At 33.6% G+C, this 14,834-nt stretch overlaps 1 protein-coding gene across 3 annotated transcripts in view; it reads right to left on the bottom strand.

Moving 5' to 3' along the window:
* Positions 1 to 6,269: 6,269 nt before the first annotated feature.
* The window catches only part of LOC581083 (protein phosphatase 1 regulatory inhibitor subunit 16B), a 47,666-nt gene continuing 39,101 nt past the window's right edge, over positions 6,270 to 14,834 (bottom strand). For 2 of the 3 annotated variants that reach the window (XM_011667720.2, XM_011667728.2), the window contains one exon: positions 6,270 to 7,760. In XM_011667720.2, coding sequence (XP_011666022.1) covers positions 7,495 to 7,760 — 266 coding nt within the window. In that variant the 3' untranslated portion in view covers positions 6,270 to 7,494. Of the gene's footprint in view, positions 7,761 to 11,489; positions 11,606 to 14,834 lie in introns of all 3 variants that reach the window. The other variant, XM_011667732.2, reaches the window with a different exon arrangement.

Genomic DNA, 14,834 nt, shown 5'->3' with positions numbered 1-14,834 from the left:
ATCAATCTATTTATCATGTTGTATTCAAAGGATATGTCTAATTATTCATACACATGATCAAAGGTTCTCTTGGTCTCCTCAATTTTTAGCTTATTTCTTTTTGTTTTGTTGTGGTACTTGATGAATTCAATCAGGGTTTTTATCCCTTTGTCATGACTAGTATTTGAGAACATTTTAACACTTGCACATGTAACCTTTTCAGAGACATACCATTAAAGAAAACACCTTACACATGGAAACACCCAACACACATCAAAGAAAACATCTTACACACATTAGAGGTCCTACATGTATGTCCCATTTGCAGCCAACATCAAATTTTGGAGAACTTTGCAGGAATTATGAACATATGTCATGTATCTGTGAAATTTTAACGTTAGCAGTGTCCTATTATTCAAATTATGCAACAAAACCCATTTACTTTCTAGACTTCACTGTAGGACACTCTTGAGTGACCGACTGACTTCTTTTTTTCTTTGATAATAACATAATGAGCTGTAAAGGGTACATGAGCATTTGTCTACATCAATAACCCACTTCTTGTAATGGCCCAAATTAAACTGATTTAATCTTTGCACAGCAAAAAATGTACAAGGGTCTGAAAATCGCACTACTAGAAGGATTGCAATCCCTAACATCGATTCAACAACTTATGCTATGGTCACATTACCCACAAGTAGCCTGCTCGGCAGCCGAGCGGCGAGTTTTTAACCAATTCTGCCCGGCGGCTGCCTGGCCACCGAGCGGCGGCCGCCCAGGCCCCGCTCGTTTTTAGGGCATCGCTTGGTCGCCGCTGAAGTTTTAGCGCGGAGTTAAAATATGGGCGGCGCCTGCCCACTTTTCACTCGCCGCCCAAAATACGCTCGGTGCCTGGGCGGTCGCCGCCCGGGCACCGAACTAATCGCTGGGTGATGCCTAATTCCAGCAGCGACCGAGCAGGCTACTGATCGGTCGGTCGCTTCTCTGATTTGTGACCATAGCTTAACGGTTGTTATTTTCCCACAAAAATATTATATATTTTTAAGCCCTTTCGTTTTGAGGGAAGTTCTAAATAAGTATTATCTTTCCAAAAAAATGCCGGTGGAATTTAACAAATGGGACATAGTACCTTTAAGGAAAACATTCGACACACATTAAATAAAATATCTTTCACACAAAGTTCCTTTTGTTTTAAACATTTCATCATGAAGACTTGTTTATTTATTTACTCATGGAGACTTGATCAAAATGATAAACCCATATATCAAAGGAGGCTTCAACCCCAAACCGTCACATGATTCTACAACCATCTCTTGAAAGTCACAGAATCGTAATATAAAATGCATTGGTGCCGTTTAAAAAGAAAACATTACATGAGCATACACTATAAGTTCAATATAATGTCAAATGGACAGTATGAGTTTAAAACTTTACAGAGTTCACTCACCTTTTCTCCTACCTTCACCTTCATAATGGACAATATTCAAATAATTGACTTTAAAATAAAAACGTACTTCCCTTTAATAAACATGCAAAATGCGGAGTATTGCTATAAGAGTGATCAAAATGTTATGCTCAGTTTTTTTGTACTGAAGGAGAAGAAGAAGAAAAAAAGAATTAAACAAGAACATTTCTTACCAGTATAAAGGCATGCAATACGCATTATAACTTTGAACAATCAGTCTCGATCTTGTTTTCATACAAATATTAACATTATACATTTCATACATACATGTATAGGATTCATACCAAGAAGTACATTACAAGCTGTAAAAAAAATTCTTACAACTTCTAAAAAGGCATACATGTCAACTAGAATTGTTTCAGACCATATTATAATCATAAAAGCTCTACATATCATCATTACTTTCTCTTCTCTAGTATCTTGACAATATAGCAAATATATACTTATTTACATTACTGTACAATTTCTCTTCGTAATAGATCGGTGTGGCGTGCCATTTTCAATACACCATACTTCTGATTTCCCTCTTTATAAATCAATATATATTAACTATAATACAACATACAGACTGAAATTAGTCTTAAGTAAGTAAAGGCAATAATGGATTATTGATTGAATTAAGTACATCATATTTCTGGGTAAGGTTATGCACAAACATATATCATAAAACAACATATAAACTGAAAACAAATTACAATGACTAAATTTTGTCTTTTACTTGATTTTCACTGATTAGTCTGGCTTTAACTTGAAATAAAGTTAAGAAACAAAGATTAAAACTCCCTACAGATGAGGCGAGGCTAAAAAAATCATTCCATGATGACAAAAAAGGAAGAACATTGGACTTTATATGCAACCTCTCTTTCACATGTTACAGGCAATGTGCACCATAATAAAGGTAATGGTGCTATGAGATAAGAGGTGAAGGGGTTTGATATCAATTGAGCGAAAATCGTTTGCTGAAATCCAGAAAGGCATTTATTAATTCATAATAACACAGATGTAATACCCTTCTGGCACCTGACAAACCATGTCTTGCATCAAAACAAAACAAAAACTTCTGTTTTACTGTGAGGGTTGCCCAATATGTACCAAACCGTCCTTCACAAAGCTAAATCCATCCTTGAACTTCTTCCGTCCAAAACTAGGGCTTATAAGGTTGGTACTTAGAGGTACAAGTTTTTACTTCCAATGTCTCCATGCTCTAAAGTAAAAAACAGTAGGACTTTCCTCATCCAATTTACGCTTTAGGAAAATTAGTGCCTCAATTTTTCTTCTTTTTTTAAAATTCAGAACCTAAATGCTTTTAATTTGATTTCAAATATAAAATAAGGTTGCATATATCCATAAATCCATGAGAGAAACACATAACATAATATCAAAACACACAAGGTCCCTACAAAACAACATATGGTTGGAAACAAATCCACAGCTAGAAAATGTACATGTATGTTCCATCACAAAATAGAACAATGATTTCACATGGTAAATGTGATATGTAATGACTAATGCATCCCTTTCATGCAGAGGGATGACACATAAACATATGTATGGTTTCATATCATGCATAAACTGTTCTGTTTGAACCCATTATAGAGAGAACCCGTTATGAAGAGAACCCGTTATAAAGAGTATCCATTATAAAGAGAACCCGTTATGAAGAGAACACTGCCCTCTACACAACGCTTTGGTAACCTATATATAACTTCCCCTAAAAGCATTTCACATGTACATGGCACCTTGTATGTATGTACCCTACACTTTACACTTAACATGCCATTTCTACTGTAATCAACTACAGCAGAAGTACACATAAGGTCAAATAAACATGGCAATAATTCACTTGCATATAACGTCGCAACTGTTTACATTCGCAGTGCATATAAATGAGATGCTCATGTCATAATCCCACTTCTCTATTATCATGTGCAAAATAATATTCCGGCTGATACACACATGTAAAAGAGAAAAGAAGAAGAAGAAGAAGAAACATCTACAAAATAATTTGCTTGAATTCAGCCAATTCTATTGTGAAAATAATTGCCTCTTTTATAGTATTCTTAGATTCAAAATATACAGATATCATTTTTGTTATAGATTTCTTATAGATTAAAGATCTTCATGCAGAATCCTCTGAAAATAAATTACTTCAAATTTAGACGTTGAGTCAAATACCTTTAAGTAAATGCCAACTAGAATCATATATATATATATATAAAACATCGTTTTAAAATCACAAAATAATATAGTTAAAATGTATTTCATATAATGCACAGATATTTTCTCCCTCTTGAAAAGAAATTGTTCATTTTATTAAGCAGGGGTGATGACACACATTTATGGAAATATTTAGGGGGGAAAAAAATGTTTTTCTTGATCATTTTTTTTAATTCTATTACAAAGTAGCCATATAGAAGTTTTTTTCTTTTCTATTGGCTTATCTTATGAAATGAAACTAAAACAGAACTGCTAGGCAGATAATTTGATTGTTGTTTTTTATGAAGTTGCTGCCGAAAAGAAAAGAATAAACTATATAGCTCATAAATTTGTTCAACAAATAGAAACAGTTGAATTGTTAAATTGTTCTTCAACTTTCAAATAGCCCTTATTTTTGATTTGGACATGATTGTCTGTCTAAAGCAGCCCCCGATAATTAACCCTGAGCAAATGATGGATTGAAATCATTCATTTACAAACCAAATTGATAGAAGAGATTATAATAAATGACCACATTGAAAGACAGTTTCATTGCAATTACATACATGTAGATGCTAGGAATATATAGGTAAAGATGTGCACAAGAAATAAAACAAAATATTGCCCCAAAGAGTTAACTGCTATGTCTACATCTAGCTCCCATCCATCTCAGAAACATAATTATCATCAACTAATAAAACAGAAACGATCGAATTGCTTGGAAAGACTAAAAAAAAACATTCAAAAGGGAGAACGGAGGATGATTGCAATATTCAATTGTCTTTCTACCAGTGCAAAGCATGTACAGATCCATGCTATATGAAAATTCAGCAGCAAATTTTGCAACGGAAACCAGGAAAGACCAATAATGTGATCATTATGCCACATAAACAAAACTATAACAACACAATTACCCCCAAATATTGCATTTCCACAAAACAAAACATTTTTATCAAGACACTGTGCATATTAATAAAACTAAAATGTCCATGATACATATAATATACAAAAACAACATTTTTAAAGTTTAAGTAAGAATCATAATTTAAAAAATGATTGCACTTACAGCATTTCCCTTTAGAATCAACATATTTTCATTACTTAATTTTTTGCTTGATTTCTGCAACAATTTGAACAATTTAGATTTTTGAAATATCACTTGCAATGCCAGTATATGAGTTTGACATAAAATGTCATATAATAAAATATAGTTCCATCACAGAAGTTTGCAAAATGTAGTTTTGTGCTGAAGTTTCCTAAAGTAGATGAATTTCATTTCATTCATAAAATAAGTAGTGCAATGAAATCAGTATAAGTAGCGATAGTTGAATATTCTTAAACACACTTGCATGACTCGGAGTAACATATAACATATAGCAGAAACATATTATTTTTATACTATATCCCAGTCCTGCTGGTCCATGATAACATTCATCTTACAGCATATTCAAAGATTTCTTTAAAAGCAGGGGAAATAAAACACTGCCATCATATCACTACTGTTATCATGCAATAACTAAAGGCCTCTCTCTTGATCACCTGACCTTTGATCATGTGACAATAATAGTCGCATGACCAGAATAATGAAGTAGAAAGCTATCCTCCACATAAATTCACATACAGAGTGACAGTCAATAGATTACCCTGGATCTGCAATGTTAAAGAATTAAAAAAATCATCAATACGAGAGAGAATTATCACTAAAAACAAACAATTTTATTTCATTTGTAGTAGTTTATAGATCACAGAGCTATATTTCACACATAATATTTGTTTTAATGACTAAATAATGATTTTTTTTTCCTTCAATCATGGAATGTTGAACAGAAAATAAGAAAAAAAAAGATCCCAGATTTGCTCCCTTGGAATAAACATTGAATTCTGCTTTAAAAAATATAAGATAATTAAAAAAAACATTTGGTCCTTAAAGCTCTTTGCCAAGAAAAGAATTGTGTGACAATACATTAAATTTCACCAGAGAGGAAAAGAATTACCACAAACAGAAACTTTTACTAGTCTTTCTAAACCCAACACATCATGGTACATTCAGAGGGGGTGACGCAGCTCTGCAAATTACCGATACGGGAAGACAGATTCATTGTATCAAAAGTTTTTTCCACAGATTTTTTCTTCTTCAGACCTGTAAAAAGCTAGGCTATGTAATTTGGAATGGAAGCTGGAATAAATACACCGTATCAACTACAAAGCAACTTTCTGAGAATCAAATGGATGCCCTAAAGTGAATAACTAGATGTCATTTCTTTTTCACCAATCTATTCAAGACATTGAATCTAGCTTCAAAAATTTAGGAGGAGGTTTTGTTCTCAATAAATTTCTGTTGGAAAGCTAACATGCAAAATAAGTATGAAAGAAAGACATCTAACTTTTAAACATAGCATGTACCGGTAACTACCTGAATTATAAGTCTTTTGTTTCATTTCTTTTCAGAATTGTCATGTCATGTACTTGTGTGAGGAAGATGGAAAGAAAAAAAATATAATAGAAAAATTATTTTGTAATAGCCTCATGTGGACAATCATACCACACCCCAAACTATGATTGGATATATTTATCGGTTATACACTATTTGGTTATACGCTATTCAGGTATACACTATTCCTAGATTTGATCTGCCTCTCTTAAACTAAATGAACGTAAAAAATGTGTTTTATCAATTGAAGTATTCATAATTTGTTGTAATTTTACTTATTGTCATGTCCAGCCCGTATTGCACCCAGCTTTTCCCTTTTTAAATTCCGTCATTGTCCTACTTATTTGAAGAATATATCATTTCAAACAAGATTTTTATGAGAGATGGAAATTCTCAGATAATTTCTAATTGATTTTCAATTACTGTACATACCGGTAACTGTGTATTTGTTTCTTTGCAAATACAACCTGTACGGTGGAATGTATTATCCATATTTTATGTATTATGCATATACCTAAAAATAGTAATCAGTGCAGTTTTTGTTATCCTCCTTATTTGGTTTAATTGTATAAATCCTCAATAATATTACCATTATCAACAGTTTTGATACAAAACATATACAGGGTCTCGTCCCAGAATATGACGTTGCATTATATCGATTGAGCCAGCCTCCAATGAAACAGACAAGAGTTGTAGAAAATTATTCAAAAACGGAATGTAAGAAATATGGTGAATGTATGAATAAGAGCAGGAATTACCTGATGTTGTGTTTACTTGAATAAGTTTTGGTCAATTTCTAGAAAGCAAAAGTAATAAATATCTCTCATGGCACTTTACAACAGCCATGCCTTATTTGGTGCAGAGGGTGTGGCATTTTTGTTCTTCATTTTTGTTAAAGCCGCTTGTAAATTTTTTTTCCAAAATCGTGCATGTAGTAAAAAAACGTGAAGTTTGAGCTCATCACCATCTCCACTTTGATATCATTGGCATACACACAAACTGTATGAGCTGTGTATAGCATGTCGCGATCATCCGCCGTTATACTTTTGATAGCTTTTAAATGGTAACTAGATTGTTATCAGCAATTAAGTTCAATAGCTTTCATTTCATTCTCACATAATTATCTCACTTAAAAATGCACCTAGATTGTAACAATGTTTTAACAAATTTGACATTTTGGAATAAAATTAAGTCATCACCGAAAAGCAAGTTATATTCATATGGCCAGGTTTACATTCTTAATGTCAACAAATTCAATGTCAAAGTCTCATCAACTTTGTTCTCTATTTCTGCCTTGATCACTACATTCTTTCCATCTCGTCCAATATAAACTGGAAAAAAATTGATTCCCCGGAACAAAATATCTAAAAATATATATTCATATAAAGTAACCACAACATTCAAAGCAGGGTTTGTGATAATTCTAACTGATGATACAACAATTGCTGTTATGGTCATCGGGGCCCATCACTTCCGTCACGCCTCCCGAAAACCTCTTGATTTCCCCCGGGGATGGGGAGGCCTTGGAGCCGTCGTCGAGCGCGACCTCGCCGTTCTGGCCCTGGTTGCTCGGGGCGTTGAACTCGTAGCGCGTGGCGGGACGTGGAAAGCGTAGCTTGCTGTGGAGTCCCTTGGACTTGGTGTTGGATTTCTCTTTGGGCGAAGACGCAGTGGAGGGTTTGCTATCGGCTGAGCATCGTAAAAACGGAGAGATTTAAGAGGGAAGAGAAGATGAATTAATCGTCACGTATTCATCGTTTCTACAATATAAACTGAATTTGCTAATCTTAGCTTCATTAGATTCACAGCAGAACTTTATGAATAACGGGAAGGTATTGAAAATAGATTTTTTTTTTGTAGATAACATCCAAAATTGTGAAAGATACTTTTCCTTTCTACATGTACTTTATACGCATGTAAATCAATGGATGCCTGAAATTGCTCTACCGGTATTGCTTTTGTTAAGCACATGAAAGTAGTTATATCTGATTTTATATATTTGTTGCTAAACTAAAGGTGATGACAAATCAATATATCACCAGGGTGATAAACTACAGAGATCAATATTTCATGGTGAAAGAACTATATTGTATTTCCTATTTCTAACTGAAACTCTCTAGGCATGTAATGAGTCAAAATCAGTCATTTATTGTTTATTTCAATTTTAAAACTTTCAAAACTTAATCACACCTTTACATGACATTCAATCAGATTGGAACGATAAATGTACGCACTGAAATGATAACACAGACACACCCAAAGGGGCATATGAACCAGATACAAAAATTATGCTGCACAAACTGAACTGAGCAAGACACAAGCATGTTGAACAATGCTGAGGTGAGAAAAATCCATGCAATGAAGGAAAATATTGATGACTGTGCACAAATCATAACAAATGCTTTTATTCTCAATACAATACAATCCCTACTTTACAATTTTCTTTCACACTGAATGTGGTACATATATATGCATACTACCCCCCACTCAGAAGCCACCAAACTGTTCATTCAATTATTTTTTTATTTTTCTATTTTGGGTAAATTTTCTGCCAATACAAAATGATTTTGGCTCTGCTATTGTGATGTATACAAATGATTCTATTTAAAAGTAGAATATTTTTCATCGATATAGGTAATGATTCATGAACAAAATATGAATGATCTTTTGCAATCAAATCAGCTGTTTAGGTAGAACTTCTTCCAAGGTCTACAATTTGACAAGATAAGTTGAAATACCCTAGGAAAAATTGGATAATTAAAATGGTGAGATGAGTGAAGCACAAGCTTTCTGAGCCGATGGCGAAGGCCTGAAAATGAATAAATCAAATGCATGAATACCAAAATGCCTTGTAAATAGTCTGTTTGGAAACACCATTTCATTATACTTAAACATAGAGTTTATGCCCTGGGCTCATGTTCATAAAACCTCACCAAGCCTTGTTTCAGCTGACTATGTAAATAGTTGACAACTAGCGAAGTAAGATTTTATGACTATGGGCCTTAGTCGCTCCAAAAAAAAGAAGGAAAAAAAATAGGAAAAAATAAATGAAAAGACAAAGTGGATAAGGGATGACATTCTTATAACCTGCATAACATAGTACAGACAAGGGATTACAAATAAATATCAAGTGAAGGAGAATATAGACTCAAAACTATTCAATGTAAAGAGAATGGATCTATATATCCCTGTATATAAAGGGTAAACATGGGTACAGATATGGTGATGTGCAAGTGTAATGGGAGTACAGTAAATATACTACAAACATAACATCTGTTCAGAACCGGAAGGGCACTAAGTCTATGTTTGAGTTAACGCCCTTTTGGCTTTAAACAGACAGAATATAAATGTATAACCATATGTTTATAGTAGGTGTGACACACGATAATACAGCATGCAAGTTTGGTTACATATAGGTTACTTCACAGGTTTGTGAATAGGATACCGTAGTTGAAGAGGACGATATGTTTGTGATATTTAGTTGTGAGAGAAATTAATCTAGAACTCAAATAATTTTAAAAATGATATATGGGGTGACTTAAAAAGGATTGATAAAAGATCCATACGTATATAGGTGCATGTACAATGAATAATTGATTAAATGATTCTGTCTGTAATAATTAAGATCCATGTAAATATGTGACAATTTCCCACAAAACTGTTTACAATACATCAGCCCATGTAGAATAGCCTTTGAATAATATCATGTTCCAAGCAATTACATGTGATCATTAAAAAGGGAAAAGAAATTGTACAAGTTTGAAATCACCACTCAACAAAGTCAGAATGCCCCTCTCAAGAAAAAGCAACAGAAATACCAGTTGGTTTCACTCAAGCCTGGAAAGGATCCCAATTAGGGGGGAGCCCCAGAAAAATATGAAGTCTAAAAAAGTATGAAACACAGAAATGGCAAGGACCTGAAATCTGGGGGAAAGTATGGAAAGTGGCGCCCAAATCATGTCTTGAATGACTTATTTTTTGCATCAATAAATGAACACTCTCTGACGTATGATTTAGCATTATAGATGTATGGCAAATCAGAAAATGACAAATGAAAACAGAAATGGATGTGTAGAATGGATGTACTCTGTGTTATAGACAATTGAATACTAGTATTACTGAAGGAGAAGGAAATATTTTTTTTTTTTTACTACAGAATAAAATTAGGTAATAAAATGTTGGAAGGGGAGGCATTTAATCTGCTACTAACGTCCATCTGTTTTTTCGGTAGTATAACAAGATTGGCAATTATCAAATACTTTCTCAATCTACTGACTACTATGTAATAAATATAATGCTTCGTGCTGTGGTTAAGTTATGGAAGTAAACTATATTTGAATGTGGAGTATTATTCATGAGTATATGTACATGTGTCAACCAAGTATTAGAATGTACTTGGGAATGCTTCAGCAAACACATTTTAGCTGAATTATGGAATATCAGTGCTTTTTATTCTTCATCTACGGTACATGTCTTTCAGCATTTTTTCTCTTTGTTTCTTCAAATACATCTCTCTACTTTTCTCCTGCCTCATCCATTTCCTTTTCGTTCAAAACTCTTCAGCTTCCTTCTGACTTAATTACTCCCAAAATTTCCTCTAATTTGTTTTCCTTTTTGTAAATCACAGTAATGTCCCGTTAAAAATAAATGAGTGTTTGACTTGTGAGATGAAGAAAACTAAAAGCACAGGGGGTGAAAGTGTGTACATGCAGCAGGTTATCAACTCGGTATTCCCTGCAGTGTATGGTGGATTTGCAACTTCCAGTAGCTTCAAATTACAAATCTATATATATATAATTATTCAAAACGATTGCAACTACTTTTGCAAAATCTTTTTTCAATTTCAATAGTTTTGTGCGTCACCTATTCAAATGTGCAAACATGACAACGATGTTCTACGTAATCCGAACATGACTTCTATGGGATGTACAATAGGGTATTGGAAAGGCCCTTGAGAAGAGTTTTATGATAGTTGTGATTGTGTTATTAGTAGAGGGAGATGGAAAAAAATCATACCATTAATGAGTTGTTAAGATTAGATGTCTGAACAAAATATGAAATAAATTTAAACCAAGGGTCCAAAATCACCCATAAAAACAAAGGGAAGAGAATTTCAGACCGATAGTAATGAAAAGAAACACTTGGACCGGGAGTTCTGTTTTCCAGGCACAGAAATAAGAATTGAGAAAGCCTGTAGGCGAGCTGAAATTCAAATTACGGTAGTTGAAATTTGTGATCTCTACATGAACAATGTATACAGTCCCTGGTGTAAATAAAATCAAGGATTAAATAAATATGGGTTGTTTAGTGAGCTGAGAATGATCCATTCTATTAGGTTTGTCTGCACAAATCCCACATCGGCTATACATGAACATGGGGTTGGGATGTGAGAAACAAGGAAACCATTGAGGTATTTACATTGCGTGAGGAAATCACACATATCGCCGGTCAGCAGATTCGACATCGAACCCACTTTCTCTCTCTTAAACTAGGCCTGCCAGCAGAACCACTGGGAACCTGAGCGGAATCGGAATCTGTCAAACAAAACATTGAATTTAAAAGATAGACACGTAGCACAAATAATGTTGCAACATATCTATCTTACTATTTTCATAGTTAACATACAGCTGTGAAAATATGAACAAATGTTTCTTTCATCTATAAACATAATTATCTACAGTATTCAAGAATTAAACTATATACAGAACAATAAGTAACTTACAGCATTTACAAAGTTTTATATTAATACCTGTACACAAACAATAGTATTGATACATGTACATTTCTGCAGTTACATCTTCTAAACATTCAGCCTTGGAGAAAGAAATTATAATTACTTTTCTTTTTAATCACAAAATTTCACCCTTTCTGTCACAATATGGGCTATGAATACAGAAGCTTTGAAGAAGTACTAAATAATAGAATTTTGCTTTTAATTGTGATGCTTATTGAAAATTGTCTACACCCATCTTAACCTGAAATGCTGAATTGAAATATTGGCATATACACAAAATCTGTCGCTTATGTTTTGAAATTATAATATTAATTTGTCTGTTTTGAACCGGATGGGTGTCAATTCATATATCCTTAATAATGCAAGGTTTCAGGCTCTCAACAGACAAAGTACCATCATGATTAATATAGTGCTTTGCAGTTAAGTTGTTACCATAGCGACTCAACACATCCAGATCATTAAAGCTACAAATTTTAATTATATAAGTAAAGATCATCATTGGCAAAATTCCAAAGCTTTAAGCGCAGGGTTGGGTATTGGAGCAAAAAAATGAAAATTAATATGAAAATGGATCATCTTGAGCACTGCAAAAACTATGGCGATTTCCAAAACTAATAATGGACCTGAGCATGCTCCAATCAAATCATATGTGGGAAATAGTACACACATTTGAATAAAAAGGACCACATGATATTTAATCATTCAAGACATCACAATAAAATTAACATCAGTTGAAGTTTTAGGAGACAAATCCTGCACAAAGTTGCATATACTATTCTTGGGGGGGGGGGGGGGGGGTCATCAAACAAACATTTGGGGGATCTTTTTCTTATTTGCAAGACTTTAACAATTTCAAACATTATCGGTTGACTTCACACCTCCATAAATCTTTCATTAAAACAAACCAACTCAAGTCATGCTCTTTAAAGCAATCTTTTCTGTGTTTAGTACAGATCACTTTCAGCCATTAGAATAGAAACTGAGCTTTTCAAGATCATTAGTCAGTAGCCATATTAATTTCAATCAAAAGGATGAGACTTAATGATTTAAAAAAGACATATCTTTTCATATGAAAATAGTGTTATCAAATTACTATAAGTAGTACATAAAATATGTCTCACTTCTGATACTTATACTCCAAAATGGATGTATCCTGGAATTCCTGTATCTTATAGCTGGTGTATGTAGTCATGCACTCAATTACTATGTCTATCTATTATTAAACAGATTTGGACCAAATGGCAAAGAAGTGGACTTTAATACAAACAAAATCAAATTAAATTAAACAAGCAGGTTTAAAGAACAATACACAAGTTTGATAGTTTTGTGTCCAATAACAATGTATCTACATGAGCTAATGTATCTATTATCTATGCAGACAGTTAAAAACTAAATTATCCACACCCTTTAACCCAGTTTTGTCATTTTTTAATTACGCGAAAAATTGATTTGTCCAGAATTTTGTTCCTTGAGAATGTGGCATATTAAAAGCTTACATCTACAATTATTCAACAACAAAAAAAAAAAATCCAAATTCAACCATTCCTCCTTTCATTTTTGAGTTACGAAAAACACAATAAACATTCCATTTACATGGCATATGAATAATTTAGTTGCTAACTGTAGATAGTCTGACTTCAATTATTACAATTCCTACTCCTACAAAATCTGAATGCATCATTCTCCCTGATGAGATAACAGTGACAGTGATTACTTCAAGAAGATGAAATTGTCATATTATATACGCCCTACATGTACATGGCACAGTCAAACCTGTCTCTAAAGGCCACCAAAAGAAACCAGTAAAACTGGCCACTATAGACAGGTGATCTTTGTAAGAAGATGGCTGCTAAGACAGGTTTGATTGTATTTACATGTAATTTACACTAAATCTAAAGGTGACTACCGGTACATGTACATGGGGGTATGTGGGTGCATGTGTACCTGTGAATTCTTCAGTTTGAGCATTAACAAGAAAGAGCATGTTTGAAATATGGATGTACAAGGGTATATATATATTGAGGGTGTTTATCATTCATTAGCTTGAGTATATTGTATTGAACACACAAATATGTATAATATCAATTGTACCTCCAATGAAAATATGTAACATACAGTGTACATATATGAATGGGTGCCCGGGGGGGGGGGGGGGGGTTAGATTTGGCTTGGAGGAATGTTTAGGGATATTTTTGTTAAAAACTCGACCAATGTTTAGGGGTTATTTGTGAAAAAGTGACCCATTAGAGCGGCACACCCAGTATGTCTTAATGAGTGAGTATCCCCCCAGAATGGGTGCAATACTGCATCAATGTATATCTACAATTTAAAAATAAATTACAAACATATAGATATTCTATGTATTCACAAGTGATATGCAGGTATATATATATATATCTGAATAGTAAATATATACATGTATATTACATTTAAATGTAATTTATGTGTCTGAGAGTGACTGACAATACATGTCTATATGTTTTCAGTGAACGCATGCAAGGGGGGGGGGGGCTGAACATCTCAACACAAGCAACAGCTAGACATTAAAACCTGTGTGCGTACAGAAAAGAACGATGCAAATCACAACATTGAGCCTTTAGCAAAGAGTTACGATAAATGACCTGCTAAATATCAGATCGTGGATTATGATTGGCCATGCAAAGAAAATTTTGAATTTAGAATCTATCTTTTCATAAAACTGCCATTAAATCTACAAGTAAATAACATCGGAACAAACAATTTTGGTAAAAGCATGTGTAATGCAAGTAGCAAAGAAAGAAGGCAATATTGGGTCCAAATGGGACTAAATTTAAATACCAGTCACTAAGAAAATGAAGGACAAAGAAAGCGGACAAAATATACAGTTCCGTCAGGTAGACAAAGGAACATCCCTTCACGGCTATTATGTAAAAATGTGTAGAACAGGTGAATATGCATGTGGCACCTGTTCTACACATTTTTACATAATAGCAGTGAAGGGATGTTCCTTTGTCTACCTGAGGAACTGTATATTTTGTCCGCTTTCTTTG

The sequence above is a fragment of the Strongylocentrotus purpuratus genome, unplaced genomic scaffold (genome assembly GCF_000002235.5).
Source record: "Strongylocentrotus purpuratus isolate Spur 01 unplaced genomic scaffold, Spur_5.0 spur5_scaffold_8, whole genome shotgun sequence".
In the NCBI taxonomy this organism is placed as follows: Eukaryota; Metazoa; Echinodermata; class Echinoidea; order Camarodonta; family Strongylocentrotidae; genus Strongylocentrotus; species Strongylocentrotus purpuratus.
Note: the sequence above shows the minus strand (reverse complement) of the source record. Positions and strands in the feature narration are given on the sequence as shown.